General features: G+C 48.3%; 1 protein-coding gene across 1 annotated transcript in view; it reads right to left on the bottom strand.

The window, feature by feature from the left end:
• LOC147709547 (fucolectin-like) overlaps positions 1–26,954 on the bottom strand; it is a 234,577-nt gene that overhangs the window by 103,461 nt on the left and 104,162 nt on the right. Inside the window, exon 3 of the mRNA XM_086928081.1 lies at positions 11,700–12,003. Within this exon, the coding sequence (XP_086784207.1) occupies positions 11,700–12,003 (304 nt within the window). The remainder of the gene's footprint in view (positions 1–11,699; positions 12,004–26,954) is intronic.

Raw genomic sequence — 26,954 nt, 5'->3', positions numbered from 1 at the left:
CCTGAACTCAGGATGATAAAATATTTCTTGTAGTCAAGTTTATTTTAGTATCCTGGGTTTGCAAATGCTACTTTTAGAAAGTTAGCATTTGCTTGCTTAACCATTTCAGCCCGCCTCTGCTGGTATGTGTATCTGACTGTCTGGGATGTGTGAGTGACAGGGCTGGAGGGATGACAGGTGGTGAATGCGCAGATTACACCTTAGTGGGAGGTAGGAGTGCCTCTTGACTCGAACTGTAGCTGTGCTCGGCCACCACAATGCTGGCTCCACCCTCCTGGGGAGCGGCGGATGACTCTGCCGGCACCTGGCCCAGGAAGGGCGAAGCCCCCATCAACAAGGTACTCTGGCCGCCCCTGTCCGCACAATGCTGGCTCCACCCCCTGTGGGGCGTCTGATGCGCCTGCCCCTCACACTGAAATCAGAAGCCGGAGTACACCCGCCGGGGTACTCAAGGACTGAGAGTGGCTATGCAAAGGCCCCCCTGGCCTGCAAGAACAAAAGAATTGGCCTATAAAAGAAGGAGCCCTGCTCCTTGAAAATTAGATCCTGTTTGGGCCACAGAAGGACTCTGCCCTACGAGAAGGACCGTGAGAGACAAGGAAGGGTGCTGACTCTTGCCTGTGTCTGGTGCCTTGCTGCTGAAGGAGAGGAAGAAGAAAAGACTACGAGAGGACTTTTGCTTTACTTTGTGCCAAACTCTGCTAGAGAGATCTCCAAGGGCTTGCTGTGAACTTGCCCCCTGACCAGCGTCCCAGGACCAGTGGACGCTACCCCTGAAGGAAAGCGACTGCGGGTGCTGACCATTGCTGCAGTACTGACGGAGGAATCTCCTCCAAGGCGACGACCCCTGCCTGACCACCGTGACCGGGGCCCAAAGCAACAGCAGAAGCAAAGTGAGGACCAGCCGCCGCTGGCCCAAACACCGTGACCGCAACTGCACCGGGAGCCCGAGAGCAAAGCGAAGGAGGACCCGTCCGGTCCAAGCTCTCAAGTAGGCTGCGATACGAGCAACCACTCACCTGCAAAGACGGACAGTTGCCCTGTGAGAATCCGCAAAGTCGGTAATCTGCCCGACAGCCCAGCTGTGAGCGCACAGCTGCACCGGCACTTGGCTGGGTACGTCCTGCACTTGGGGACCGTACTGCCACTTGCCACCACCGCACAGCCGCCGCCGCCACGGTCGGAGCGGACGACGAGGAGAGGACCCTGCCGCCACAGAACACCGCTGCCCCGGATGACCAGTGACCTGCTCGGCTGAAGAGCCGCAACGATCAGCGACCCCGGGTAGGCAACGCGACGTGGGACAGATCCCCTGGAAGCCGCCGGCTCCACAAGAACTTTGGTTAACACCGGCCTACGGGCCCAAAGAGAACTGCTATAAGAACTGTGTTAACCTGAACTGAGTAACTTGCAACCGTATCATAAAGTACGTTGACTGTATTCACAAGCCTGCTTAAAATCTATATAAAGATATATATTTTTACAGAATACAGTCTGGTCTCGTTGTGTGGTGGGTTGGTTGTAAAGGTGTACTATTGCAAGTGTTTAACCTATATGCCCCAAAGATTAGCCTGCGACTGCTTAAGCCACACTACCTAGAGGGTAAGCAGAGGTTGTCTGGAAGGTAACCCTCAGCCCTGACGAGGAAGAGGAGAGTCCCTGCTTGTCGCTAGTGTTGCACTGCGCCAACTAGAGACTCCCCCTTCCTACACACACCGAGTTCTTTCAACAGATAAAACCCCCAGCAACCTGGGAAAGCCCCGCTTGCTATGTTTTGATTAGTAATAGAACTCTAATGAGCACTGTAAGAACGACCGGTTCTTAGTGATATCTTTATTGACGTCTTATGTCCAAAAACGTACGTCAAACAAGGCACCTTCCAGGTATAAATAATACCAACGTTGCCTAAGCAAACACAGCGGTGGTGATAGAGAATACAGGAGCAGAACAGCTGTCCCTTGCAGAGCCCAGCAGATGCGAGAAGCCCACGGATGCTGCCCCTCCTCCTCCTTGACGCGCTGAGAAAGACGCTGTCTTTTCTCCTGCCGAGAAAATCCAGCTCCGGCGTTTCCAGCCTACCCTTGCGGGTGACTGGGATATAGAGTCCTGAGGGGAGATACCAGACCTCCAACACTCTATTCCAGAGGTACAATGTTGACTAAACCCTTAGAGAGAATTCTTGAAGCAAACCCTTGGCAAAACCAACTTAACTTAAACTGCTACTTACTTACTCCCTCCCACGTAAAAGGCTTAGGTCAGGTACACTGGGGTAGGCGTATCTAGAAGCATCAGTTGAGTACGTTAGTCAAATGTATATATGAATGTATGTATTTTATTCATTTTAACCATTGTATGGCTAAGAAACCATATCAATGCTTTTACAGTATTATTTCGCAATCCTCATTTTACTGTACACACTTTTTATAATAACAAGTCTTGCAATTGTCGCAATTCATTTCTCTTGCATGAGAAGAAAGACTGTTCAATAAATAATATCTTTTATTGAAAACGCCTGTCTCTCTATTCTCTGCATCCTGGTAAAAATAATTCTTGCACAACTGACTGAGTGAAATAGCTGTCTATTGTTTCACACGACTCTAGAGATTGACTCTTATTCTAAGGAGCAAAGTTGTCATGTTTATGCGGTTGTTGGAAAACTGAATCCCTTCTTGTCTGAGCCAGGGGAGCTGATCACTTCCTATTCAGTCAAGAAAGTTTCCAGTGACCTCTGAGCTAGTTGGTACAAACCCAATTAAAGTTTAGCAAAGTCAGTAGAGACCTGGAAGACCGCACTTCTACGTCTACACTGCTGTTTATGTTATTCCAATGCACAGAGCCTATAGGGAAAATAGGAACTACACTAAACTCTCATAATGTGCAACACTCTGTTGCTCTCCAGCTAGGTCTATTCTATAGAAATACCTTCATATGCATGCTTATACATTGTGAACTGGTAACCAGCTTATTGTTCTCTGTGAATACTCCTTCCTTTTGAGCTGTTGGTTACCCCTGATCATTATATGACAGCCAGATAGAAGCTCCACAGAATTTTCTTTATCCTGGTTTATTTTCCACACCTCAAGTCGGCTTTTCAATGTTTGTGGGAGCACTTTATTGGACACATTGGGAGATTCCTCCTACACGCATCTTCTTGTTTCTTGGAAGCATTTATCATTATGCAATTCATGCTACTTTTAATCAGATGAGAGACTTTTCTTTTATGTGCATCAGACTAGGGGCGTATTTATTTATGTACTTTTTATTTAATTTATTTATTTGCACTTATAATGCTAAGCAGCTACCCAAAAAGGGTTTCCAGGCGCAATTAACAGATTTGCAGAGAGGCTGAGGACATTGTAAATGTCTAGATGTTGAATAGCCATGTGTTAGAAACGGGACCCTGGCTGGCCAAGACTCGCGTTGAGGTCAGTCAGGGATCGCCATTTCTAAAGTCAGGGCAAGGGAGTCACACACCAAGGTAACCCCCGCTCACCCTCTAGGTAACGTGGCGCGAGCAGTCTAGGCTAAACTTGGAGGCGGTATGAGTTAAGTGTTTGCGCACGCACCCCAGCAACAACACCCAAGGCCCACCACAAAGAAACACTCCACACAAGGATATATATAAAAAATAGCCTTTGTATTTATAGTAAACAAAACACATTAGATTAACACACAAACTTTACAATGTGCCAGGGGCACGGGCAGAATTTACAAGGGGAATTATGTACAGGACAGGGCCACATGGACCACTGTCAGGGGTAGGCACTTGTCAGAAAATAATACTGGTAGGTACACACTTAGGACATGAACATTAGAATGATTAGCACCAAAATTATAAATGCAACACACATCCAGTCATCACTGAAACAGAGTAAAGACCTCCTACGCAACCCTAAAACACTGTAGGAAATCACGCAGGTAACTAGGACCTTATCATCAGGACCCAAGGAAGGAATACCAACACCTAAGCAGTTCACTCTTAGCAAAGGGAAGGAAACCTAAACATAAAGTGGGACATCAACAATCCTCTATGCAGGTCACTCTTAGCAAAGTGGATAAACATAAAATGGGACATCAACAATCCTCTATGCAGGTCACTCTTAGCAAAGGGGATAAACATAAAGTGGGACGTCAACAATTGCACGTGAGATAATAAACACAGAGGTGCAGATTAGAACATTTTGCGCAAGAATCACATAGCAAGAAATTACAATGCGCTGGGTGCACATAGCACAACACTCACAATGTCCCTCAGGCCAACTGGCCTCGAAAGGGGCGGAATGCCCTGAGTCTCAGTGTCAGGGGGGCTGCGCAGGCAGCACAGCATACAAAGCCTAAATGTAGCAACTTTCCACTAAGTGCTGGACAGTTGTTGAACAGGACTGGGCAACGTTGGAGCCAGGAGGGCTCAAGGACAAGGTGGGGAGACACAGTGTGGGAGCCTCGGGGCTACAACCAACTAGCTGCATGTGTCCCCCTAGAGCCTCTCAGGGCTCGCTTAAGCAAATGTGGAAATTAGAGCTTCAGCGCTCTCAAAATCATGGAAAATGCCCCAGAGCCTCTCTGGGCTCTAAATACGATGTGGGCGTTGAGCCTCGCTGGGCTCGTGGATTAACTGTGGGCAATGAGCCTCGCCGGGCTCGAAATGGAAAGTGCCCTGAGCCTCTCGGGCTCAAAGCACAGAATGGCCCCTCAGAGCCTCGGGGCTCCCGAAATGAATGCTGCCCATGTTGGAGCGGCCCGCTGCCAACCGGGGCCGCTCAGGGAACAAAGGTGTGCCGCTGTGAAGCCCTCGTGGCTTTGCTCCATCAATGGGCGCGAGATCGCGCTACCGGGGGGAGAGGGGGCGGACACCGACAATGTGTCCCGGTGCCCCTCCCTTCTTGCAGGCACTCACCGGGTCTCTGCAGCGGGGGCTCCTCTCCTCTCGTCAGGCACCTCGGGGACACGGCCGGCAGCCCTTGTCCTCGCTGCTCGGCTCCGGGGGCGGGACTTCCGGTTCGCCTCTCCAGGGCCACGCAGCGATTGGTTGCCGGTCCCAGCACTTCCGGGTCGTCGCGGGCAGCGCGGCGGCCCGTTTTAGGCAGGCAGGCGGGCTCCTTTAAAAAATAAAGTATCCAAGGACGGGGCAATGCCGGGTGGGCACCGGCGTCCCCAATGAAATATAAAGCGAGGTGGGCACTCGCTAATGCCGCAAATCGGCAGAATAAAACGGGCAGATGCCGGGTGGGCACCGGCTGGACAACGAGCCTCCCCAGCGCTCGGGGACAAGGCACAGCGCTCTCAAGCGCCAAGGGAAGCGCGCTCGGCGCTTCAAGGAAAACAAAGCGCGCCTAGCGCTATAATTCAAAAGTCAGAGCGCCTCCAGGCACAGCAACAGCTCCAGCAGGGTCTGGAGGCAGGCAGAGGGGCAAAGCAGGGCCAGAGCCAGCACACTGGGTCTCCAGGCAGGGAGACAGCCCAGTGGCGGTCCTCTTGGCCCCAGCAGCAGCAGCCCCCTCTGGCAAGATCCTGGAAGAAAACCAAAGACAGGACAAATTGTATGGGGACACAGCCCCTTCTTATACAACAGAACCCCTTTGTCTCAGGGTGCAGGGTGGGGAAAACCAGTCGCAGCTGGGTTTGAAGTACTCTGTTTACCTCAACCACCCTCTCTATTCACTGGCAGGGCTAGGGCCATCAGTCGCACTACAGGGGGTGGAGCCAGCATTTTCTGGGTAAAGTCCAGGCTCATCAGGGACCAGGGGCACTCCTCCCAAGCCATCAACATGCTAATCTCACACTCACCACCGGGCAGACCCATCCAGCCTTCCTGGAGCCAGGCTCACCAGCCAGCTCCAGCCAATCACACTGCAGGCATATTTTACATTTATATGCCAAGTCCTAGAAATGGCATTTCTACACATGACACACACATACCACATACACCATTGCGAAGCATTTGTTCCCACGAACTCGCACATACCAAATTCGAGCATGCACTCCTCACGCATGAGGAACTACTAGGGACACAGACATTCCCCATGCATCCCTATGGGAGAGCAGGCCAGGCTAACTACATGCACGCACTTTACTCTGGGACACAGAGAAAACGTGCGCACAGACCAGAAAATCATCCACACAGATCACAGATCTAAAGCAAAAAGATTAGGGGTGAACCTGCCTTAAGGGCCAAGTCCAACACCATGGTTTTAAGACTTTGCGAAATTTGATATAATCAGTCTCGTTGCGTAGTGAAAATGGCAGTGAATTCCACAGAGAGGGACCTAAATAGGAGGAAGATCTTTTGCCCATCTGGGAAAGCTTGATTTTGGGAACAACAAACTTCTCTTGCTTGGAGGAACGGAGAGTACGAGAGGGAGAATAAGGGCAAACAAGGGATCAAAGGTATTTCCGTGCATTACCTACTTGTGCATAAAACTGAGCGCTTTGAATTTGACTCGGTTTTCAACCCTGAGCCAGTGCAGGTTTCGAAGGTATTGGGAGGTGGGGTAGCTTTTGGGACCTTGCATAACAGCCTAGCTGCAGAGTTTTGTACCATCTGTAATCTACGTGTTGTGGCCTTATTTGAGCTCAGATAAAGCACATTACCATAGTCAAGCCTTGAGGTAATCAAGGCATTGACCACGGTTTTCTGAGTGGACTCTGGCAGCATCCAACAGTTTTCTTTTAGCCATTTGAGGATAGCAAAACAAGTGGCAGTGGTTTTTACTGCATGCAGGTGCATGTTAGGAGATTCATCAATAATGATGCCCAAGTTACGCGCTTGGGGAGAAGGTGAGGGAAGAGTACCCATTTCGGATGGCCAATGTTGGGGACCCCACACATTTTTGTTTTTACCCCATATGAGTACTTTAGTTTTTTCTCCCTTTAGTTTAAGAAAGTTCTCCTGCATCCATGATGCTATTTTGATTAGACCCATTTTGAGGGTAGAGGAATCATTTGTATTCTAAGAAGAGAGAGAAAAAATAAGTTGGGAATCGGCGGCATAAGAATATAGCGTCAGCACAGAATTTTCCACCACTTTGGCTAAGGGACTCACATACAGATTGAACAGTAAGGGACTACGTATGGAGCCCTGTGGCACCCGTGAGCAAAAACATGCGTATTGGACTAAGCTGTGCGGGAGAAAACTTGAAACGTGCACTTAGTAAAAAATGAGGCAAGACAGTTGAGAGCTGGGCCGCGGATGCCCAGGGAGCTGAGAGTGGGTATTAATACAGTGTGAGATACCGTATCAAATGCGGCGCTTAAATCCAGTAGGATAAGTGCCACTGTAGCTAAAATGTAGCTAAAATGTGCGCAGCAGGTGCAGTGGCACTGGAGCCCAGAGCCCTGAGGGGCCCTGAGGGGCCCATTGAACCCTGATAATTGCTGTATTTACTACCACACCAGCATTCAAAGCGGCCATCTCTCCTTCTTGTACCAGGGTCTATGGTATCCTTGCTACTCTACTTCTTCAGACATGCAAAGGACTCGCTTGGTACAAACCATCCTGCAGAAACCTGATGCTCGTAGGTTTGATGTACACTCTCTGGGATCCAGCAGTGCTCTGTGTCTCAGAGGAATGCATTGGTGATGATAAAAGATCTGGCTCTAATGTGCTAAAGCATGAAAGAACAGGCATGCACATTTGTCTTTTATTTGCATTAGCACATTAAACCCGGACCGATTGACCTTCCAAAAGTGTCTGGTTCCCAGTGTACAAAATTGTACCCCACTACCAATGTTTAGTACTATTCCCCCATGCCCCCCTCCCCGAAGATAGGCTCTAGTTGCGCCCCTGGTGCTATCTGTGTGCAATTGACAGTGCTGTGTGGATCTCCGTGGCTAGGCGAAGAGATACTGTTCCAACTGTAGGTTTGCCAGTCAAAGTCACTGGCCTAGGCGGGACCCAGGCTAACCTAATGCAGAAGCTTACGATACTCCAGATTCAGACCTGCCCTGCCACACCCATACAAGCACATGCAGAAGACAAGTGCATATACCTATAATCATGCTCATAATAGAAGCCTTGAACCGTAAGCAGCAAATATTTCCAAATGCCTAACAGAATTAACACGTCCCTCAATGCAGGTGCTCCCCCAATTACTGCTAGAATCTGCAACAAGGCCAGGAAGCAACAGAATTGGAGACATTATTTCATATCCATGGATGCCTTCCCTGTGAGATACCACATAAGACTCTGAAGCCTCTGCCCAGAATGTTGCTCTGAGCCCAACCACAGGGTTTGTGGGAGAGAACAGAAAACCTCAGGCAAGCAGTGGGAGCTGTGGTGGCAATGTGACAACTTGAGGGCCTGACACTCCAGATGGGTGACTCAAGGATATCAAGGCCATCTTACACCAAGATCAGGGAAATCACACAGAAGAGATTATGGTTCAAAAGTATGTTTGGCCAGAAATCTAACTTTCGAAATATGAGTCAGTTCCCTCATTCACATCCGGTGTAAGAGCACATCAGTCATAAGTGCTAAATATGTTCAAGATACACCCTGAAGGGAGCTGCAGGAAGCAGTCCAGGTCCTATCTAAACAGAGAGCATCGCTTTCCATGATGCCTACAATGGCAGCTCTCTGTGCCTTTGGCTCCATCCAGGCAAGGCCAGCACAAACACACTTGCAACTGACACGCCCACGTCAAGCGTTCTCTATGTGCGCAATCAGCGACCATCATCAACAAGCATTTGCAATGCAATAGGTCTCGCCTTTGCGAGACTTGGAGCTACTGGTATAGTAAATGACACACTTTTTATTTATGTGTTGGTTTTGAAAACAGATAAATAAAAGGCATTGTCATTTAAAGTGCCAACAGCTTAACATTTCGCAAATGAGAGACCTATTGCATTGACAGTTATAAAAGCAGTTAGGAAAATGGAATTCTGGCAAACAAATATTTATTGGACTCGTGTATGCATGAGCATCTGTGCACAATCAAAACACGTGTGTTTTCTAAATTTCCTACACATTTTTTAAACTAAAATGTAGTTAGAGACAGCAAAACAATCCATTTGTATATTTATTGGATTGCAACATTGAAATTAAGCTAATTTCTCAGCTCTCTGTTGCTTATTGCAAAAAATAAGGGTCATACCATGACACGATTTTACAAATGCCATTAAATAATGAAACAATATTATATATGATATATCTAGTACCTCTGGAGCGAATCTAAAATGCAGTAATGAGCAACCAATGTGTCTTACGCTGTTTACAAGAATCAAGTGATTCAGTCTGTGAACATCAATCATATTGTTGCATAGCCCTTTCTGTCTGTCATAAGCATGCAGCGTTGTAGCAATAGAAATAGAAATACCAGATGTTACCAATGCATGGTATTGTAGCAATTTCTAGCTCATCTTGTTCACTGAAATTGTAACAGGGTAGGTGCAGGAGCGTTAGGAGTCTGGTAATAGGTAGCAATGGGATGTTGACAACCCTTCCTTAGACAGATAAGGTGTGTGAGGGAGACTGGGAGCAGCAGGTGCAGAAGTGTGAGGGGCGGGAGATGTATCAGGAGGACTGTGTGAGAAAATGTTTTTGTTTGCAAACAATTTTTATTTAAACATTGCTCAGCATACAGTAGATGCAGGAATGACCTTAAAGCGAGCATTTAGGATACATTTCAATTAAAGCAGCACATTCCAAAAGAAAAACATGATCATACATTTGAAGAGGAGCCTTTATAGCCAATGAGATCACTGAGAAAAAAAATGAGTCCACGGGAGCAAGGGACAGAGGAGACAGCAATAACAGGACAAAGGGGGGAAGGGGCAGGAGGAGTAGAGTGGGTGGGACCTGCCACACAGGAGCAGCAGACTGAGAAAGCATTTGGCAAACAACAGGAACTGCCTGAGTAGCAGACAGCAGCAGTCTAAAATGAGAGACTGTAGAATTAGAGTGAAAGGGAGCTGTGTGAGACAAGGTAAGAGTAGGCCAGAGGAGCAGCTGATAGAGCAGCGAAAGAGGGGCAGAGTAAGAACATGAGCAGTGTGAAGGGACAGCAGCAGTAGTGTGACTTGTAAATACTAGTGCTGGGTTATATACACCTGGCACACAGGAGAGAAAAAAGTGAGAGGAACGAGGGGACAGGAGTGAGCGTGGCAGTGGAGTGCGGGAGGGAGAGAAGACAGACAGGAGCTGTGGGGGTACTGGCAGCGAGTCCTCTGAACCTGGCCCAACGCCCCAGCATTCCTGTGCAGGGGATCTTAGGATGTTGGCAAACGCATACACGTTAATAGACCCAGTGCAGGCGAGATGCTCCGGATTTTTTTTACGCCAAAATGTTTTATTTTGCCTGTCTCACGCCTGAAATCGCCTCAATGGAGACATAGCAGCGTAGAGCATCAGCATTAAGAAGGGTGGCAGGGGCTGGAATGCGCACATTCTGGGCGCCCTGTAGTAGACAGACAAGGTCAATCCCTTTGAGCTGCTCCTGCTCATGGGCCGACTTTCGGAAAGCATTGGCTATAATCGCTACTGGTCATGCAAACATATTACTGCCAATTACCTGACGCTCGCGCCCCACGCAGCCTTCAGCGAACATCGCACTGCTCCTGTCCGCACCACAACAAAGGACGTCGCCATCTTCCAAGTGACGCTAGCACCTCAGGCCCGCCCACTGCTGTCAGCCATGCCATAGAAGCGAAAGTGGCTAGAGCGGCAGCATTTTCATGGCGTTTGTAGACAGCAAAAAAAAAAAAAAAAAAAACAGCATGCAGTTGCTGAGATTAACAAGTGGGAAATGGCAGCTGTGAGGGTCTAGCACAGTGCTTTGCGAGAAGACGCAAGTAACCTGCCAGCATAAAAAGTGAAAGCACGCGTGGCCGGCCGCCTAAAAGAAAATAGTGCACACCGTAGAACGCAGGACGAACACAGTAGTTAGGCGCTGCTGCTTCCGGTCTTAACCGGAAGTGAGTATTGCATCAATAGCCAATTAAAAAACAGCTAACAAGAGCAATTACTAAGTTCAACTAATGGCAAGCAACAACAGAAATGACAGGCAATAGGCGGATCTTCACCCCAAAAAACGAATTACTTGATGCCTTGTAGAGGCAGCGCATGCGCTGCCTATGCAAGACCTATAAACATGCTGCAACAATCAGATAATGATTGTGAGGCGAGGAGGTGGGGTTTTGTTTAGAAATTAGATTGATAACTGACTAGAGCACCACAAGGAAGAGAAGAGCAAAAAAGAAGCAAGCAGACGTAAATAATTGTGTACTAAAATAAACTAAGTAAAGCAAAAATAAAGAAAGACTAAAACATTTCTCAGATCACAAGGAAATGGAGAAAATAAGGAACTGTCAGTAAAGTAAAGTGAGGAATCATTCTTCTTTCCAAATAAGTAACATTTATTGTGACAAAGCAATTATTAAATTTAGTGCTTTAAAAGTAAGGTATAACTAATAAACCTGTACACATGCCCTGAAATATGTCTTACATACGTGATCAGAGTCGACATGGAGCCACAGAATTGCACTTAATCTAATTTATTTTCCATAATATTCATTTAAATTATGCAATTAGGAAATTGAATGCTGGCACTCTTCATTTCAAGATGGCGGATCTATTACTCTGATCACATGCAGGACTGGAATTGGTAAGCCTTGTAATAAAATAAATAATATTACTGATCCGGAGAAACAAGCATCTGCCATCTCTGAATGGCAGCTGAAAGTGAACAAAGATTTCACTGTACCTTGCATTGTTATTTCCATGGTTTGATAGAGAATTTCCTATGAGAATTTCTGCTCCATTCAACTTTTCAGGGACATAAAGTTGGTTGGTGATGGAAATGGCAGAAATTTTATGTGGTTTTAGTAAATCCACCCTCCACCAGGGATTGTGTTCATAGTTTGTATGGGTGCAGGATCCATGTGAAAATTCGGGGTCCTGATTTCCATCTATTGCGTTGATTGCATGGGCCATGTAACCTATGTGACTCCAATGTCCGCTAATAATACTTGACTGGGTGGCTCGACCACCTAGAGCCACATTCTCACCTGAAAGAAGACAGAACATGTGGTGAGACCCAGCTGTGGTTGCTTCAATACAATCTCCATTCCTAAAACATATATATGCCATAACGTAATTACTATTTATAACTTATAACAGATCTTTCAATCCCAGGACAGTCAATTCTTGCTCGACATAATTTAACCATCGAATTCTCTTGTAGTTTTCCAATCTAAGGCAATCATTTATTATACTCTGAGTTAGGGGAACAGTGTTCCTACGCCAGATGGAAACCACAAGAGCAGAGGGGGGAGTCTAATTAAGCCTTTAATGTGAGGCAAACTCAACTCCAAATGGAGTACATGATTAGATGTTGACTGCGGAAGAGAAACCAGGGATTTAAAAAACGTGTCCTCAATGATTTGAAGTGTTTCAGTATATGCCGAGCCCCAAACGCACGCTCCATAAGTGACCGCGGTCTTCATTTTCACATGATAGATATGCTGATCAACTGCTAGAGCTTTCATGCCATCCTAGAGTTAGCACAGTCATAACTATGCTGATACCCAGAAGGTACCATGACCATTCACAAAAAACGTTTACTTGTTTCTCCCAATTCAATAACTTTGCATACCACACGTCACTTTTACCTGCATCACCTCTAAATGGTCTCAAATAAAAGCACACAGAGCTCTATTCAAATTGGGCATGCTGTTTGACTGCTTTATTAGCACAACTACTCAACATGGATGTCATACCCTCTCCTGGGCATTTTAAGGCCGGGTCCTAAGAGATTCACTTCTGTCCCTCCGTGATAGAGTCCTACTTTCACCATTGAGCTATCTATCCCTTCTTCAGGTGGGACAGCACAGTCCGTCTTCATTGAAAGGTCAGAGATGTCACTGTATTTTGGGCTTTTTGTGCAACACAATGTATCCAGCTCCCTCAGCATGTCCAAACCCCCATTGTAAACCAGGGACCTGTGCACTCTTCTCTTCTACTGTGATGTCTTTATTCATTTCGAAAACCTTTATTTCGGTCACTGGGACCATAAAAGTATACACAAATCAACAAAATAACAAACATACATGAGCAACTCATACAATTCTGTACAACACTCTATACAAGGATACAATTTATAATTATAACTCACAGTACTGGGTTTTACCGGGTAAGTAGGGTGGGAGATGGGGAGGAGATGAAAGTGGGAATAAACGGGAAACAGGTATTTCAGTTAATGCTGGTGCACTCGGCAGACAGACAAGAGATAACAGAAATATTTCAATAAATAATTTAAAAATAGGCTATTTACAATAAAATCACATTCATCATAAATACTTGTATATACAGAAGCAATTAAAAAATCTGCATCTCAGAAAACGAATCTCGTGCTAGTCACATTATATTAATGTTGGGTGCCGATATGCGATTTATAATTATTTTTTCTTTTTGATGAAGCCCTATTTCCTTCGCCACATTGTGCTTGAATAGCGTGAAACAGCATATACAATGGGTTTGGATGTGTCATATTTTAGGACTTGAAATGCCTCCCTGCAATGCTCGAACCCCAGATTCCGGCAAAGTTGTACTAGCCAATAGCGCCTCGCTTTTTGGTAACCTGGGCAAAAAAATAAAACATGCAACTTTGTTTCCTCTTGTGTGTTGCATGCTGGACACCCCTCCTCATTCTGCCCAGCCCATTTATTGGTAAAAGCACGTATAGGAAAAGTGCTATGTCTAAACTGGACATACAGTTTCCTTGCCACCTGTGGAAGGATTTAATAATAATAATAATAATAACAAAATGTATAAAGCGCCTGGTTACACTAGAAACAGTGTGTCCCCGCGCTGTGAAGTCCGGACCAGGCAGCTCGTCAACAATCAGGTAAAATAAAGAACAGAAAGAGGACCTAACCCTAATTAAGGAAAAGGTAGGTTTTCAATTTCTAGCGGAAGCTCAACTCCGATGGTTCCATGCGGAGCTCAATCGGTAGAGCATTCCATTGTTTACTGGCCAGATATCTGAAGGATCAGCAGCCCATCCGTGCTCGGTAGATACGGGGTACCTGGAAGAGCATGCTCCCTAGGGATCTCAGAAGCCACTTGGGCTAGTGTATGGTCAGCAATTTTTGGAGGTAGATGGGACCCTTACCCTGAGCGATGCGCTGAGCCTTGCACATCATTTTGAAGACAATACGATCTTGGATAGGGAGCCAGTGCAGCGTGGCTAGAGCATGGCTCCCCGAAGACTTCCTGGAGAGACTCAATGCCAGCCTGGCAGCCGCGTTCTGCACACATTGCAGTCGGTGCAGTCGTTTTTTGCTCAGGCCAATATACAATGAATTCCCGTAATCTAAGTGTGGGGCAACTAGAGTGTGATCAACGTTTTCCTGCTAGTTACAGGGAGTAGATCCAGGGTTTTGCGCAGGCTTTTTAGGATGCCATAGCATTTGCCGGCCACCCCTCTAGTGTGGTGTTCGAAGGACAGGGAGGGTGCTTTCCCCATCACTAGGAGCTCCGTTTTACTCGCATTGAGGCGCAGGCAGTTATTTTTCATCCAGCCTGCCAGTTCTCCTAGACAGGCCGAGAAATTTGCTGCAGCCTCTTCTGGCTGGCTGGCTGGCTGGTTTCAAGTTCATAGTTATCCTTCACTGTAAGGAACTGAGATGTGAGGGTGCCCAGTTTAGGGTTTGAATACATGGTCTGGAGCTTTTGGGTGCGATAGGTCCTTGGTAGTAAAGCTCGAGGAACCGAGGGGCTAGTAGCCCCTGGAGTACTCCACAAGGTTGGTTTGCCAAGTTTTTCACACTTGTGCTTCACATGTGCAAACCAAGGGACATTTTTCAGCAGACCCAGGGAGGATAGAAGCTCATTTGTTTCTGCCTGGTATGATACTAGTTCGGGAGTCGGCCAGAGTTTTCACCAAAAGGTTAGAGGTCTTAAAGCGACCTCGTCTTCGATCGGCGAAATGCCAAGATCTAGTCACAAGGGGGTTAGCGGGGTACCCACTGGAAGACCCATAATTTGTCTTAGGAAACTGTTCTCCACTACAGTTAGCGGAGTGGACGAACAGTGTCCCCAGAGTTCCGCCCCGTACAGTGTGGCTCCCCGCGTTTGCGCCCTGTACATTTCAATCGCGGGGCCAATGGGTTTAGATGGTGATTCCCTTGCCAATTTGGCTATGCTCCCAGCAATCTGGGATAACTTGAGCTTAGATTTGGCTATTTGGGCCGCCAAACGCATTTCTTCTGTAAGAGTGATGCCCAGATGCTCAAAGATGGACACCCTTTCTAAAGCCATCCAATTCAGTTGTGGATTGGGCCGTTTTGCCTTATTAACAATTATTATCCCACAATTGCCTGGGATTAACAATCATGAATTTAGTTTTAGTGGTGTTAATCGCCAAACCCCTAGTGTTGCAGAATGCAGAAAAGCTGTCCAATAACCTATGGATACCCATCAGTGTCTTGGATAACAGGAGGGTATCGTCAGCAAACATCAATGCTGTCACCTTGGTGTTGGCTAACTTTGAGGCATCATTGTTTGCAACTTCCGCCAGTAGTGGGATAAGTGCATTGACGAAGAGGCAAAACAGAGTTGGTGCGAGCACACAGCCCTGTCTCACGCCTCCGCCAACTGGGAGCCTGTTGGTTAGTTCTCCTCCCCTTACACATCTTACTTGGGCATAGGTGGCATCATGCAGCTTGATTAGCAGATCAAGTAGATAGGAAGGGATCCTCATATCTCTTAAGACCCCCCAAAGTTTGGGTCTGGGCATGAGGTCAAAAGCAGTTTTCAGGTCCACGAATATCTAAAAGAGGCTGCCAGCCTCCACTGATACCGTCTTCCAAGTAATTAGTTGGAATCTACATACTTGGTTCACTGTGGAGCTGTTCTTCCTGAATCCTGCTTGAACTGGGGTGGTGTGGAGTGCAAATAAACGATGTATTTAGTCCCAGATCTCTGTACTGGGGTGAATGTATGACATTGTTCTGCATTCTGTCCATCAACTGTTGTTTTTTGCATTTGTCACCCCGAGTGGGATGGGTATGCTCAGACGTGAGTCCCATGCTCTCCACACCACTGGAGTCAAGCTATCCTGGCTGAAGATGGCTGACAGCCAGAAACCGGTCCTAGGATGCTTGATTCCGGTCCAGGAAAGACATGGCTTGGCAGTTTGTGCTGGACTGTTCCCATGAGTCACAGGGTCAATGCTGATTTGCATATGGCCATATCTGAACTGGGTGGTGTGGAGTGCAAAAAAATGATGGATTTAGGCCCAGATCTCTGACCTGGGGGGAAAGTATGACATTGTTCTGCATTCTGTCCATTAACTGTTGTTCTTTGCATTTGTCACCCCGAGTGGGATGGGTATGCTCAGACGTGAGTCCCATGCTCTCCACACCACTGGAGTCAAGCTATCCTGGCTGAAGATGGCTGATAGCCAGAAACCGGTCCTAGAATGCTTGATTCCGGTCCAGGAAAGACATGGCTTGGCAGTTCGGGCTGGACTGTTCCCATGAGGCACAGGGTCAAGGCTGATTTGCATATGGCCATGTCTGAACTGGGGTGGTGTGGAGTGCAAAAAACGATGGATATAGGCCCAGATCTCTGTACTGGGGTGAATGTATGACATTGTTCTGCATTCTGTCCATCAACTGTTGTTTTTAGCATTTGTCACCCCGAGTGGGAGGGGTATGCTCAGACGTTAGTCCCATGCTCTCCACACCACTGGAGTCAAGCTATCCTGGCTGAAGATGGCTGATAGCCAGAAACCGGTTAGGATGCTTGATTCCGGTCCAGGAAAGACATGGCTTGGCAGTTCGGGCTGGACTGTTCCCATGAGGCACAGGGTCAAGGCTGATTTGCATATGGCCATGTCTGAACTGGGGTGGTGTGGAGTGCAAAAAAACATAAGATTTAGGCCCAGATCTCTGTACTGGGGTGAATGTATAACATTGTTCTGCATTCTGTCCATCAACTGTTGTTTTTTGCATTTGTCACCCCGAGTGGGATGGCTATGATCAGACGTGAGTCCCAAGCTCTCCACACCACTGGAGTCAAGCTATCCTGGCTGAAGATGGCTGATAGCCAGAAACCGGTCCTAGAATGCTTGATTCCGGTCCAGGAAAGACATGGCTTGGCAGTTCGGGCTGGACTGTTCCCATGAGGCACAGGGTCAAGGCTGATTTGCATATGGCCATGTCTGAACTGGTGTGGTGTGGAGTGCAAAAAAACAATGGATTTAGGCCCAGATCTCTGTACTGGGGTGAATGTATGACATTGTTCTGCATTCTGTCCATCAACTGCTGTTTTTTGCATTTGTCACCGCGAGTGGGATGGGTATGCTCAGACGTGAGTCCCATGCTCTCCACACCACTGGAGTCAAGCTATCCCGGCTGAAGATGGCTGATAGCCAGAAACCGGTCCTAGGATGCTTGATTCCAGTCCAGGAAAGACATGGCTTGCCAGTTCAGGCAGGACTGTTCCCATGAGGCACAGGGTCAAGGCTGATTTGCATATGGCCATGTCTGAACTGGGGTGGTGTTTAGTGCAAAAAAACGATGGATTTAGGCCCAGATCTTCTGTAATGGGGTGAATGTATGACATTGTACTGCATTCTGTCCATCAACTGTTGTTTTTTGCATTTGTCACCCCGAGTGGGATGGGTATGCTCAGACGTGAGTCCCATGCTCTCCACAACACTGGAGTCAAGCTATCCTGGCTGAAGATAGCTGATAGCCAGAAACCGGTCCTAGGATGCTTGATTCCGGTCCAGGAAAGACATGGCTAGGCAGTTCGGGCTGGACTGTTCCTATGAGGCACAGGGTCAAGGCTGATTTGCATATGGCCGTCTGAACTGGTGTGGTGTAGAGTGCAAAAAAAGTTGGATTTAGGCCCAGATATCTGTACTGGGGTGAATGTATGACATTGTTCTGCATTCTGTCCATCAACTGCTGTGTTTTGCATTTGTCACCCCGAGTGGGATGGGTATGCTCAGACCTGAGTCCCATGCTCTCCACACCACTGGAGTCAAGCTATCCTGGCTGAAGATGGCTGATAGCCAGAAACCGGTCCTAGGATGCTTGATTCCCGTCCAGGAAAGACATGGCTTGCCAGTTCAGGCTGGTCTGTTCCCATGAGGCACAGGATCAAGGCTGATTTGCATATGGCCATGTCTGAACTGGGGTGGTGTGCAAAAAAACGATGGATTTAGGCCCAGATATCTGTACTGGGGTGAATGTATGACAATGTTCTGCATTCTGTCCATCAACTGTTTTTTTTGTATTTGTCACCCCGAGTGGGATGGGTATGCTCAGACGTGAGTCCCATGCTCTCCACACCACTGGAGTCAAGCTATCCTGGCTGAAGATGGCTGATAGCCTGAAACCGGTCCTAGGATGCTTGATTCCGGTCCAGGAAAGACATGGCTTGGCAGTTCGGGCTGGACTGTTCCCATGAGGCACAGGGTCAAGGCTGATTTGCATATGGCCGTCTGAACTGTTGTGGTGTGGAGTGCAAACAAACGATGGATTTAGGCCCAGATCTCTGTACTGGAGTGAATGTATGACATTGTTCTGCATTCTGTCCATCAACTTCTGGGTTTTGCATTTGTCACCCCGAGTGGGATGGGTATGCTCAGACCTGTCCCATGCTCTCCACACAACTGGAGTCAAAGTATCCTGGCTGAAGATGGCTGATAGCCAGAAACCGGTCCTAGGATGCTTAATTCCGGTCCAGGAAAGACATGGCTTGCCAGTTCAGGCTGGTCTGTTCCCATGAGGCACAGGATCAAGGCTGATTTGCATATGGCCATGTCTGGACTGGGGTGGTGTGGAGTGCAAAAAAACAATGGATTTAGGCCCAGATCGCTGTACTGGGGTGAAGGTATGACATTGTTCTGCATTCTGTCCATCAACTGTTGTTTTTTGCATTTGTCACCCCGAGTGGGATGGGTATGCTCAGACGTGAGTTCCATGCTCTCCACACAACTGGAGTCAAAGTATCCTGACTGAAGATGGCTGATAGCCAGAAACCGGTCCTAGGATGCTTAATTCCGGTCCAGGAAAGACATGGCTTGCCAGTTCAGGCTGGTCTGTTCCCATGAGGCACAGGATCAAGGCTGATTTGCATATGGCCATGTCTGAACTGGGGTGGTGTGGAGTGCAAAAAAAACGATGGATTTAGGCCCAGATATCTGTACTGGGGTGAATGTATGACATTGTTCTGCATTCTGTCCATCAACTGTTGATTTTTGTAGTTGTCACCCCGAGTGGGATGGGTATGCTCAGACGTGAGTCCCATGCTCTCCACACCACAGGAGTCAAGCTATCCTGGCTGAAGATGGCTGATAGCCTGAAACCGGTCCTAGGATGCTTGATTCCGGTCCAGGAAAGACATGACTTGGCAGTTCCGGCTGGACTGTTCCCATGAGGCACAGGGTCAAGGCTGATTTGCATATGGCCATGTCTGAACTGGTGTGGTGTGGAGTGCAAAAAAACAATGGATTTCGGCCCAGATCTCTGTACTGGGGTGAATGTATGACATTGTTCTGCATTCTGTCCATCAACTGCTGTTTTTTGCATTTGTCACCGCGAGTGGGATGGGTATGCTCAGACGTGAGTCCCATGCTCTCCACACCACTGGAGTCAAGCTATCCTGGCTGAAGATGGCTGATAGCCAAAAACCGGTCCTAGGATGCTTGATTACCGTCCAGGAAAGACATGGCTTGTCAGTTCAGGCTGGACTGTTCCCATGAGGCCCAGGGTCAAGGCTGATTTGCATATGGCCATGTCTGAACTGGGGTGGTGTGGAGTGCAAAACACGATGGATTTAGGCCCAGATCGCTGTACTGGGGTGAAGGTATGACATTGTTCTGCATTCTGTCCATCAACTGTTGTTTTTTGCATTTGTCACCCCGAGTGGGATGGGTATGCTCAGACGTTAGTCCCATGCTCTCCACACCACTGGAGTCAAGCTATCCTGGCTGAAGATGGCTGATAGCCTTAAACCGGTCCTAGGATGCTTGATTCCGGTCCAGGAAAGACATGGCTTGGCAGTTCGGGCTGGACTGTTCCCATGAGGCACAGGGTCAAGGCTGATTTGCATATGGCCGTCTGAACTGGTGTGGTGTGGGGTGCAAAAAAACAATGGATTTGGCCCCGATCTCTGTACTGGGGTGAATCTAGGACATTGTACTGCATTCTGTCCATCAACTGTTGTTTTTTGCATTTGTCACCCCGAGTGGGATGGGTATGCTCAGACGTGAGTCCCATGCTCTCCACACCACTGGAGTCAAGCTATCCTGGCTGAAGATGGCTGATAGCCAGAAACCGGTCCTAGGATGCTTGATTCCGGTCCAGGAAAGAGATGGCTTGGCAGTTCGGGCTGGACTGTTCCCATGAGGCACAGGGTCAAGGCTGATTTGCATATGGTCGTCTGAACTGGTGTGGTGTGGAGTGCAAAAAAACGATGGATTTAGGCCCAGATCTCTGTACTGGGGTGAATTTATGACATTGTTCTGCATTCTGTCCATCAACTGCTGTGTTTTGCATTTGTCACCCCGAGTGGGATGGGTATGCTCAGACCTGAGTCCCATTCTCTCCACACCACTGGAGTCAAGCTATCCTGGCTGAAGATGGCTGATAGCCAGAAACCGGTCCTAGGATGCTTGATTCCCGTCCAGGAAAGACATGGCTTGCCAGTTCAGGCTGGTCTGTTCCCATGAGTCACAGGATCAAGGCTGATTTGCATATGGCCATGTCTGAACTGGGGTGGTGTGGAGTGCAAAAAAACGATGGATTTAGGCCCAGATATCTGTACTGGGGTGAATGTATGACATTCTTCTGCATTCTGTCCATCAACTGTTTTTATTTGTATTTGTCACCCCGAGTGGGATGGGTATGCTCAGACGTGAGTCCCATGCTCTCCACACCACTGGAGTCAAGCTATCCTGGCTGAAGATGGCTGATAGCCTGAAACCGGTCCTAGGATGCTTGATTCCGGGCCAGGAAAGACATGACTTGGTAGTTCGGGCTGGACTGTTCCCATGAGGCACAGGGTCAAGGCTGATTTGCATATGGCCATGTCTGAACTGGTGTGGTGTGGAGTGCAAAAAAACAATGGATTTAGGCCCGGATCTCTGTACTGGGGTGAATGTATGACATTGTTCTGCATTCTGTCCATCAACTGCTGTTTTTTGCATTTGTCACCGCGAGTGGGATGTGTATGCTCAGACCTGAGTCCCATGCTCTCCACACCACTGGAGTTAAGCTATCCTGGCTGAAGATGGCTGATAGCCAGAAACCGGTCCTAGGATGCTTGATTCCGGTCAAGGAAAGACATGGCTTACCAGTTCAGGCTGGACTGTTCCCATGAGGCCCAGGGTCAAGGCTGATTTGCATATGGCCATGTCTGAACTGGGGTGGTGTGGAGTGCAAAAAACGATGGATTTAGGCCCAGATCGCTGTACTGGGGTGAAGGTATGACATTGTTCTGCATTCTGTCCATCAACTGTTATTTTTTGCATTTGTCACCCCGAGTGGGATGGGTATGCTCAGACGTGAGTCCCATGCTCTCCACACCACTGGAGTCAAGCTATCCCGGCTGAAGATGGCTGATAGCCAGAAACCGGTCCTAGGATGCTTTATTCCAGTCCAGGAAAGACATGGCTTGCCAGTTCAGGCTGGACTGTTCCCATGAGGCACAGGGTCGAGGCTGATTTGCATATGGCCATGTCTGAACTGGGGTGGTGTTTAGTGCAAAAAAACGATGGATTTAGGGCCAGATCTCTGTACTGGGGTGAATGTATGACATTGTACTGCATTCTGTCCATCAACTGTGTTTTTTTGCATTTGGCACCCCGAGTGGGATGGGTATGCTCAGACGTCAGTCCCATGCTCTCCACACCAATGGAGTCAAGCTATCCTGGCTGAAGATGGCTGATAGCCTGAAACCGGTCCTAGGATGCTTGATTCCGGTCCAGGAAAGACATGACTTGGCAGTTCGGGCTGGACTGTTCCCATGAGGCACAGGGTCAAGGCTGATTTGCATATGGCCATGTCTGAACTGGTGTGGTGTGGAGTGCAAAAAACAATGGATTTAGGCCCAGATCTCTGTACTGGGGTGGATGTATGACATTGTTCTGCATTCTGTCCATCAACTGCTGTTTTTTGCATTTGTCACTGCGAGTGGGATGGGTATGCTCAGACGTGAGTCCCATGCTCTCCACACCACTGGAGTCAAGCTATCCTGGCTGAAGATGGCTGATAGCCAGAAACCGGTCCTAGGATGCTTGATTCCGGTCCAGGAAAGACATGGCTTGCCAGTTCAGGCTGGACTGTTCCAATGAGGCCCAGGGTCAAGGCTGATTTGCATATGGCCATGTCTGAACTGGGGAGGTGTGGAGTGCAAAAAAACGATGGATTTTGGCCCAGATCGCTGTACTGGGGTGAAGGTATGAAATTGTTCTGCATTCTGTCCATCAACTGTTGTTTTTTGCATTTGTCACCCCGAGTGGGATGGGTATGCTCAGACGTGAGTCCCATGCTCTCCACACCACTGGAGTCAAGCTATCCTGGCTGAAGATGGCTGATAGCCAGAAACCGGTCCTAGGATGCTTGATTCCGGTCCAGGAAAGACATGGCTTGGCAGTTCGGGCTGGACTGTTCCCATGAGGCACAGGGTCAAGGCTGATTTGCATATGGCCGTCTGAACTGTTGTGGTGTGGAGTGCAAACAAACGATGGATTTAGGCCCAGATCTCTGTACTGGAGTGAATGTATGACATTGTTCTGCATTCTGTCCATCAACTTCTGGGTTTTGCATTTGTCACCCCGAGTGGGATGGGTATGCTCAGACCTGTCCCATGCTCTCCACACAACTGGAGTCAAAGTATCCTGGCTGAAGATGGCTGATAGCCAGAAACCGGTCCTAGGATGCTTAATTCCGGTCCAGGAAAGACATGGCTTGCCAGTTCAGGCTGGTCTGTTCCCATGAGGCACAGGATCAAGGCTGATTTGCATATGGCCATGTCTGGACTGGGGTGGTGTGGAGTGCAAAAAAACAATGGATTTAGGCCCAGATCGCTGTACTGGGGTGAAGGTATGACATTGTTCTGCATTCTGTCCATCAACTGTTGTTTTTTGCATTTGTCACCCCGAGTGGGATGAGTATGCTCAGACGTGAGTTCCATGCTCTCCACACAACTGGAGTCAAAGTATCCTGACTGAAGATGGCTGATAGCCAGAAACCGGTCCTAGGATGCTTAATTCCGGTCCAGGAAAGACATGGCTTGCCAGTTCAGGCTGGTCTGTTCCCATGAGGCACAGGATCAAGGCTGATTTGCATATGGCCATGTCTGAACTGGGGTGGTGTGGAGTGCAAAAAAAACGATGGATTTAGGCCCAGATATCTGTACTGGGGTGAATGTATGACATTGTTCTGCATTCTGTCCATCAACTGTTGATTTTTGTAGTTGTCACCCCGAGTGGGATGGGTATGCTCAGACGTGAGTCCCATGCTCTCCACACCACAGGAGTCAAGCTATCCTGGCTGAAGATGGCTGATAGCCTGAAACCGGTCCTAGGATGCTTGATTCCGGTCCAGGAAAGACATGACTTGGCAGTTCCGGCTGGACTGTTCCCATGAGGCACAGGGTCAAGGCTGATTTGCATATGGCCATGTCTGAACTGGTGTGGTGTGGAGTGCAAAAAAACAATGGATTTCGGCCCAGATCTCTGTACTGGGGTGAATGTATGACATTGTTCTGCATTCTGTCCATCAACTGCTGTTTTTTGCATTTGTCACCGCGAGTGGGATGGGTATGCTCAGACGTGAGTCCCATGCTCTCCACACCACTGGAGTCAAGCTATCCTGGCTGAAGATGGCTGATAGCCAAAAACCGGTCCTAGGATGCTTGATTACCGTCCAGGAAAGACATGGCTTGTCAGTTCAGGCTGGACTGTTCCCATGAGGCCCAGGGTCAAGGCTGATTTGCATATGGCCATGTCTGAACTGGGGTGGTGTGGAGTGCAAAACACGATGGATTTAGGCCCAGATCGCTGTACTGGGGTGAAGGTATGACATTGTTCTGCATTCTGTCCATCAACTGTTGTTTTTTGCATTTGTCACCCCGAGTGGGATGGGTATGCTCAGACGTTAGTCCCATGCTCTCCACACCACTGGAGTCAAGCTATCCTGGCTGAAGATGGCTGATAGCCTTAAACCGGTCCTAGGATGCTTGATTCCGGTCCAGGAAAGACATGGCTTGGCAGTTCGGGCTGGACTGTTCCCATGAGGCACAGGGTCAAGGCTGATTTGCATATGGCCGTCTGAACTGGTGTGGTGTGGAGTGCAAAAAAACGATGGATTTAGGCCCAGATCTCTGTACTGGAGTGAATGTATGACATTGTTCTGCATTCTGTCCATCAACTTCTGTGTTTTGCATTTGTCACCCCGAGTGGGATGGGTATGCTCAGACCTGTCCCATGCTCTCCACACAACTGGAGTCAAAGTATCCTGGCTGAAGATGGCTGATAGCCAGAAACCGGTCCTAGGATGCTTAATTCCGGTCCAGGAAAGACATGGCTTGCCAGTTCAGGCTGGTCTGTTCCCATGAGGCACAGGATCAAGGCTGATTTGCATATGGCCATGTCTGGACTGGGGTGGTGTTGAGTGCAAAAAAACAATTGATTTAGGCCCAGATCGCTGTACTGGGGTGAAGGTATGACATTGTTCTGCATTCTGTCCATCAACTGTTGTTTTTTGCATTTGTCACCCCGAGTTGGATGGGTATGCTCAGACGTGAGTCCCATACTCTCCACACAACTGGAGTCAAAGTATCCTGGCTGAAGATGGCTGATAGCCAGAAACCGGTCCTAGGATGCTTAATTCCGGTCCAGGAAAGACATGGCTTGCCAGTTCAGGCTGGTCTGTTCCCATGAGGCACAGGATCAAGGCTGATTTGCATATGGCCATGTCTGAACTGGGGTGGTGTGGAGTGCAAAAAAACGATGGATTTAGGCCCAGGTATCTGTACTGGGGTGAATGTATGACATTGTTCTGCATTCTGTCCATCAACTGTTGTTTTTTGTAGTTGTCACCCCGAGTGGGATGGGTATGCTCAGACGTGAGTCCCATGCTCTCCACACCACAGGAGTCAAGCTATCCTGGCTGAAGATGGCTGATAGCCTGAAACCGGTCCTAGGATGCTTGATTCTGGTCCAGGAAAGACATGACTTGGCAGTTCGGGCTGGACTGTTCCCATGAGGCACAGGGTCAGGGCTGATTTGCATATGGCCATGTCTGAACTGGTGTGGTGTGGAGTGCAAAAAAACAATGGATTTAGGCCCAGATCTCTGTACTGGGGTGAATGTATGACATTGTTCTGCATTCTGTCCATCAACTGCTGTTTTTTGCATTTGTCACCGCGAGTGGGATGGGTATGCTCAGACGTGAGTCCCATGCTCTCCACACCACAGGAGTCAAGCTATCCTGGCTGAAGATGGCTGATAGCCTTAAACCGGTCCTAGGATGCTTGATTCCGGTCCAGGAAAGACATGGCTTGGCAGTTCGGGCTGGACTGTTCCCATGAGGCACAGGGTCAAGGCTGATTTGCATATGGCCATCTGAACTGGTGTGGTGTGGGGTGCAAAAAAACAATGGATTTGGCCCCGATCTCTGTACTGGGGTGAATCTATGACATTGTACTGCATTCTGTCCATCAACTGTTGTTTTTTGCATTTGTCACCCCGAGTGGGATGGGTATGCTCAGACGTGAGTCCCATGCTCTCCACACCACTGGAGTCAAGCTATCCTGGCTGAAGATGGCTGATAGCCAGAAACCGGTCCTAGGATGCTTGATTCCGGTCCAGGAAAGACATGGCTTGGCAGTTCGGGCTGGACTGTTCCCATGAGGCACAGGGTCAAGGCTGATTTGCATATGGTCGTCTGAACTGGTGTGGTGTGGAGTGCAAAAAAACGATGGATTTAGGCCCAGATCTCTGTACTGGGGTGAATGTATGACATTGTTCTGCATTCTGTCCATCAACTGCTGTGTTTTGCATTTGTCACCCCGAGTGGGATGGGTATGCTCAGACCTGAGTCCCATTCTCTCCACACCACTGGAGTCAAGCTATCCTGGCTGAAGATGGCTGATAGCCAGAAACCGGTCCTAGGATGCTTGATTCCCGTCCAGGAAAGACATGGCTTGCCAGTTCAGGCTGGTCTGTTCCCATGAGGCACAGGATCAAGGCTGATTTGCATATGGCCATGTCTGAACTGGGGTGGTGTGGAGTGCAAAAAAACGATGGATTTAGGCCCAGATATCTGTACTGGGGTGAATGTATGACATTCTTCTGCATTCTGTCCATCAACAGTTTTTATTTGTATTTGTCACCCCGAGTGGGATGGGTATGCTCAGACGTGAGTCCCATGCTCTCCACACCACTGGAGTCAAGCTATCCTGGCTGAAGATGGCTGATAGCCTGAAACCGGTCCTAGGATGCTTGATTCCGGGCCAGGAAAGACATGACTTGGTAGTTCGGGCTGGACTGTTCCCATGAGGCACAGGGTCAAGGCTGATTTGCATTTGGCCATGTCTGAACTGGTGTGGTGTGGAGTGCAAAAAAACAATGGATTTAGGCCCGGATCTCTGTACTGGGGTGAATGTATGACATTGTTCTGCATTCTGTCCATCAACTGCTGTTTTTTGCATTTGTCACCGCGAGTGGGATGTGTATGCTCAGACCTGAGTCCCATGCTCTCCACACCACTGGAGTTAAGCTATCCTGGCTGAAGATGGCTGATAGCCAGAAACCGGTCCTAGGATGCTTGATTCCGGTCAAGGAAAGACATGGCTTGCCAGTTCAGGCTGGACTGTTCCCATGAGGCCCAGGGTCAAGGCTGATTTGCATATGGCCATGTCTGAACTGGGGTGGTGTGGAGTGCAAAAAAACGATGGATTTAGGCCCAGATCGCTGTACTGGGGTGAAGGTATG

This window comes from Lissotriton vulgaris, chromosome 6, assembly GCF_964263255.1.
Source record: "Lissotriton vulgaris chromosome 6, aLisVul1.2, whole genome shotgun sequence".
Lineage (NCBI taxonomy): Eukaryota > Metazoa > Chordata > Amphibia > Caudata > Salamandridae > Lissotriton > Lissotriton vulgaris.
This window is presented reverse-complemented; position numbering and strand designations above follow the sequence as displayed.